Source organism: Spermophilus citellus (genome assembly GCF_964194105.1).
Source record: "Spermophilus citellus genome assembly, chromosome: 18".
Lineage (NCBI taxonomy): Eukaryota > Metazoa > Chordata > Mammalia > Rodentia > Sciuridae > Spermophilus > Spermophilus citellus.
In genome coordinates, this window is record NC_138200.1 from 17,845,277 (window position 1) to 17,851,454 (window position 6,178).

At 50.8% G+C, this 6,178-nt stretch overlaps 1 protein-coding gene across 1 annotated transcript; it reads right to left on the reverse strand.

The window, feature by feature from the left end:
* Positions 1-424: 424 nt before the first annotated feature.
* LOC308638185 (free fatty acid receptor 2) lies at positions 425-2,716 on the reverse strand. The gene is made up of 2 exons (XM_081275328.1): positions 2,609-2,716; positions 425-1,632 (listed from the first exon to the last, which is right to left on the reverse strand). Exon 2 carries the CDS (start codon positions 1,629-1,631, stop codon positions 639-641), a length of 993 nt encoding a protein of 330 aa, XP_081131454.1. The 5' UTR covers position 1,632; positions 2,609-2,716; the 3' UTR covers positions 425-638.
* Between the last annotated feature and the right edge of the window lie 3,462 nt (positions 2,717-6,178).

Genomic DNA, 6,178 nt, shown 5'->3' on the forward strand with positions numbered 1-6,178 from the left:
GCCACATCCTGGCCTGCGTGGGGTACCATGGAGAAGGAAGATGAGAACCAGGTCTCACACAGCCCCCAGTTTAAAGGGGGGAGACAAGATAACATGTCAAATGAATGGAGCACATTTACAAAGCAACAGGTCAAACTGACACAGTGAAACCCAGATCATTAGAGATCTAAGCCCCTGCTCCTCCCTTGGAGTCCCCTTGCTTCGAACCTTTTTGGGACTTTTTTGCTCTCAATTAGTATTTCTCTCCCATCTCTTTCCTATTGGCTTTTTTTCTAGCACCAACAACTAGACCAGTATCTAAATGTGGTTTCTAAGTTGTAGCAAGAATTCTTTAGGATTCAGCCTTCAAACACATCACCTCCAAACACCAACCACCTCACAAGGACAAACTTCATAGCTACTACCTTGCTTCAAGACCCCAGCCTGACAGTGCTTCTAGGTCTGTTTCTTCTTGTGCCACTGAGCTATGCTCCCTGGGGAGGGAAGATTTAGCCAGGCAGGGTTACCCAGCCGGTAAGAGAGGTTCTGACCAAGTGTCAGTTGTGGATTGGGTCTGGGGACTCCTGTCTCTGGGAGTCCCCTCTCTCCCAGGCTGCCCAACTCCTGTGTAGCCCAGAATGCCTCCAAAAGGGAAATCACTAGTCAGTGGTGAAGTCCGAACTTGGCACTCCCTCTGTTTGGCTTACACCCCTGTCCCCATTCGTCACCTCTGTCCTCTCTTTGGCTCTGCGACCCAACAGGGAGGAGCCCTGATTTCGGAGCAGCCGCAGTCCGTCTCCAAAGGCCCTGCGCACCACCGAGGAGGAGAAGTAGAAAAGAAGAGGGTCCAGACTGGCATTGAGCGAGCTGAACACCACGGCCTCCACCCGCCACGGGGGGCTTTTCTTGGAGTAAAACCCCACCAGGTGAGACACGTTGTAAGGGCCGAAGCACAGCAGGAAATTGAGGAGCGTGATGACAGCCAGCCCCACGGCTCGCCGCCGCCTCTGGGCGCCCACGTGGGGCTGGGTGAGCATGATCCACACAAAGCGCCAGTAGCAGAAGATGGTGACGGCCATGGGGATGAAGAAGAGGACCAGGCACAGCTCCAGGCGCACGGGCAGCACCACGTCCAGCTGCTCTTTGGTGAAGTTCTCGTAGCAGGTCATTCCGTTTCTATTTCCCGCCTCCCCCGTGGAGTTCAAGTACTGAACCACGATCACGATGGTGCAGTGACCAAAGGACATGAACCAGGCGATCAGAGCCGCGATCACGCCGTACAGGGGCCGGCGGGAGAGCTTGTACTGCACCGGGAAGGCCACTCCCAGGTAGCGCTCGATGCTGATGCCCGCCAGGAGCCACGTGCTGCAGTAGATGCTGCTGTAGAAGCCGAAGCCCGTGAGGGCACAGACGATCTGAGGCAGGTACCAATGGAAATCGGACGCAGCCTCAATGATCTTGAAGGGCAGCAGCAGCAGGAGCAGGAGGTCGGCCATCGTCAGGCTGAGCAGCAGGATGTGCACGGGCGCGGGATGGGGCTGGCGGACCCGCCCCACGAAGGCGCGCAGGGCCAGGAGGTTGGCGGGGAGACCCGTGAGAAAGATGACAATGTAGGCCATGAGGATCAAGGAGCTGTGCCAGCTGAGCGACATTCTGGAGAAGGATGGAAAAGGGCAGGGTCAGGAGGCTGGAGGCCTGCAGCCCCTTCTCTGTCCTGGTTCACGATGTGGACATGGTCCCTGGCACTCTCCCTTCTCAGGCCCAAGCTTTCTGCTGCCACCCCTGCTTGCTCACACCACCTGCCAGAACTGCCCAGAGCAATTATTGACTTTACCTTGGGCGGGATATTAAGCAGCAGTTATTACGTTTGCCATCCTGTGTCTCTGGGGGAGACCAACCCTTGGTTTCCCAAGGGAATTCCCCCTCTGCTTTCCCTCCCAGCCCCACAGATACAGGAAGTCCCTGTCATCAATTTCCAACCTGACTGAAGGCTTTTCCTTCTCGTACACCCGTGGGAGAGGGACGGGGGAGCCAGCAGAGAGCTGTAAGGTGTGTCTCAGGAGAAGGAAGATTCAAGAAGCCCGGCACTGTGAACCCCAGGCTGGGTCTCCCAAGCCCCAGGTGCCCAGCCCCACAGCCCAGTCCCTGACCTCCTTGTCCCCTCCTTTTGCAGAACACGGATTTTCCTCCACCTGTCCAGCCCTGCAAGTCACTCTGGAACTCTGTTGAAAAGGGGAAGCTGAGGCCGCGTACACACGGGGCAACGTGGGAGGAAGGATGAGCCAGCACTCTGCATTGTGGCTTGTCCCCCAAAAGACCTTAGAGACATATTCAGAAAAGTCCCCAGGTTCCTGAGCCTGGTGTTTTGACTATTAAATAGAACCCCTCTTCTTAAGGGGGTGACTCAGTTTCTCAGTGTGGCAACCTTGCTGCCCACACACAGGCTTGCCCCTGGGTCCTCTCTCCAAGCATCATCCTCTGGTCCGCCGCTCCTTTTCCCACCTGCCAACTCCTGCCTCTGGGAATGGTGTGCCCCCATTGCAGCTTCTGACCGATTTCCTCCAGCCCTCCCCTCCCACAGCTTCTCCTCAGAGTCTGACCCCAGCATCTCATCCCAGAGCACACGTACGAAGGTGCCTTGCCTGGTCTTGGTTTCAGAGAGGTGGCTTCTTGGAGTTAGTCCCGAAGAAAAGTCTGGAAGCTCTTGAGAGAGAGGACTAGAGCTTTAGCCACTGCTGCTGCCCATTTCACACAGGAGAAAGTCATGAGGGACCTGGCTGATGGAAAGCTTTTATACCAGCCCAGGTCATGTGACCAGAGAGGGGCAGGTCAGTCCTTGAGCACTGTTTCCTCTCAAAACCAAAGTCAAGGGCCCCGGCGACTCTGTTCTCTCCCTGGAGAGCCTTGTTCCGATTTCCAAACACAGATTTTTCTGTATCTACTTCCTGATTCCTGATTTTTTTTTTTTTTTTGTTTTTGTTTAACTCCAGGCATTTTCCCACTTCCATGTCAGAACCTCTGCTCCTTTCCAGGCAATTTCCTCGGTCAGTGCCTAGAAGGTTGATTTCACTCCAAAGAAAGAGGCTCCCTGCTTCCTTCCACCCTTCCGTTCTCCACTGTTGGGTGGTCTCCTGCCCTTCACCCCAAGAGTCTTTTGCCTTCTTGGTTGACTCCTCCCAGCTCATGGCTTGCTGTGGTGGAAATAGCATGGGATTTAGTCATGCAGACGTGGGCTCAAATCCAAGTCCCTTCATTTGGGACTTTGGGGGTAGATCAATTTTCTGAACTTTGGTTTCCTTTTTCCATCAAGTGAGCACGGAAACCCTCAGGATTTCTGTGGGGACTCCAGGAGATGGCAGACACAGAGTGCTTAGCCCTGGGTAGATGCCCTTAGATGGTTCCACCTCTCCAACTTCATAGATGGTGAACCACTTGGTAAATAAAATATCCGGAGGCTCAGGGCACAGATGTGCCATCACACTTGGGAAAGTGTCAGGAATACAGGAGGCTGGAGTTCAGGTGCTCAAGTGCCTCTTTGCAGGAGAGCAGAGCTCCATGTATTCCCTTTCCCTTAGGAGAGGATTACCCTGAGGCTGGACCACCCTTGTCCTTTCTCTGTCCCCCTTTCTCTCTAGTGTAACTCCAGGTTAGAAGCTCCTCAAAATCCTGTAGAAATATGCAGCTGGGGAAACATGATAGTCATGTTTAGTCAGAATATCTTTTCTTTTCTTTCTTTCTTTGATGCTGGGGATGGAACCCAGGGCATCCCCCACATGCTAGGCAAGCACTCTGCCACTGAGCCATATCCCCAGCCCCCGTGTTTCCCTTTAACCTAGGGGATGGATTTCAGAATCCCCATTCTTTCCCTAGGACACACTTACTCCCTGCCCACTGCTCAGTCATCCAGTATTTTCAGGTCTCCAGGGTCCAGATCTCTAGGGGTTTAGCTCTACTCCCTTCTAGAATAAAGGCTTCCCACCTCCCTATTTCCTTCCCTCCACACACAGAGGCACTTTCTAGATAAACAGAGGAACTAAGGCACTAAGAGACCATTCTCTGTTGCTTGCTATCAAATGTATTTGTGTCATTCGGCTTTTACGATTGTCTATAAATATTCACGAGGATCTGGATTTAGCTGCAAAGCAGAATTTTGCAGGAAGGCAAGCGTAGAGGAGCAGGCAGCCTCTTGGCCTCCACCTGTCCTCCCCTCTCCTCAAGTCTTCCTCTGTCTCAGTGGTGTGTCATCTATGTGGCGATGCTCCTCCCCCTGCTGATGGCAGTAATGAAGGAAACTTTGGAACCCGTGATTCATGATGGCCACCTACATCACAGGAAAGGGAAATGTAATCTCCTGGGCTAAATTTGGTAGACTTTCACAAAAGCCTTGGCTTTCACAATTTCTCCCGAGTTCAGTTTTCTCTCGTCATATTACAACTTGCCTTGTTGTGATTGGACACATTATGTTAGTGCTGTATAGAGCCAGAGACCGGGGAATGATACTGGCCAAAATATATTGTTCTATTGTGTGCATGTGCGGATATGTGACAACAAGTCCCACCGTTTCATACAACTCTGGCACCGATAAAAGAATGTGAAAAAAATAAATAAATCAAGTGCTATGTCTGCTTCCTAGCTCTCCATCACCCACCTGTCTAATTTGGGTTCTGACCCTATTTTTTTTATAGGATCTTGTCTTTCTATTGTTATTAGTAACTAAATCCAGTAAACATTTTTTTTCTTATTTGATTAACATTCAATGTCATTTCCAAGGTAACTTTTTTTAATAAGTTTTTTTTAAAAGAGAGAGTGAGAGAGGAGAGAGAGAGAGAGAGAGAGAGAGAGAGAGAGAATTTTTAATATTTATTTTTTAGTTCTCGACGGACACAACATCTTTGTTGGTATGTGGTGCTGAGGATCGAACCCGGGCCGCACGCATGCCAGGCGAGCGCGCTACCGCTTGAGCCATATCCCCAGCCCCAATCCAAGGTAACTTTTTGAAACATCCTCTTTCCAAGAAACCTGATGCTCTTCTGGTCACCCACCTTTCCCTCCTCTGACCACTTCTTAGTTCTTGTGTCTGGCTTACCATATCTCACCCATCCATCCCTTACGAGTTGGGGTTTCTTAAAATCTGGTTCTTCTCCTGTTATTATCCTCTGCACTTTTTGTTGTCTGTTGTGTCTGCTCCCATAGCTTCCGTTACATCTTCCGCATGCCCTCTCTGACATCTCCACCTTGGGTTTCCGAGCTTGGCATCCACGTGTCTGGTGGTCGGAGTGTCATCTGGATGTTCAGGTTCACTCAGCCTTCTTCCTGCATCCTCCATCTCAGGGCATACGATCGCTTCCTATCTCATCCCCTGAGCCTCAAGCTTAGTCAATCTGAAAGTCAATTAAAATACCTTCTTCCTTAGCCTCAGAAGATGATCCCGTGTACTTCCCAGAGACCTACTGAACCCACTCCGCCCCCTGATCTCCGTCACCCTATCTCAGTGCAATCCACCATCATCTGTTACCAGGATTTTGCCCGGGACCATCATTAGCTCCCTCACAGCCACCCTCTTCCCTAATAGTCAACATTCCATACTGTGGTTAGTGGGATACTTGATTTTAAATAAATAACAAGAGCCTGTAATCTCAGCAGCTTGGGAGGCTGAGGCAGGAGGATCTAGAGTGCAAGGCCAGCCTCAGTAACTCAGCAAGGCCCTAAGCAACTTAGCAAGACCCTGACTCTAAATAAAATATAAAGAAGGGCTGGGGATGTGGCTCCGTGCTGAAGTTCAATCCCTAGTCCCCCCCCAAAAACAAACAAACGAACAAATAACAATAAATGAAAAATTGCAGAATTCCAGAGAGGAATGAAAGTCTGATTATTCTGGATCAAGGGAAGAAGAGGAAAGATGTTTCTAGACTTGTATGTTCAAATGGATCTTGAGGTTTCATTGCTGTCCTGTGCCCATACAGTGCACCCAACTTCTATTTGTCTATCAGCTTTTTCAGCCCTTGCAGTGTCCTTATAAGGGCAACTCACTCTACCGTGAAGGTGACAATCTCCACCCTCCTGTATTTGCATGTCCTCCAGAGCCACCACTTGTCCAGCCTTTCTTCTGTCCCCCTCCAGTTCTGCAGCATTATATAGCCCACCCCCAGCACCATGGCATTGAAAGGAGGGTCTCAGGGTCCTGGGATACCCTTCAGCT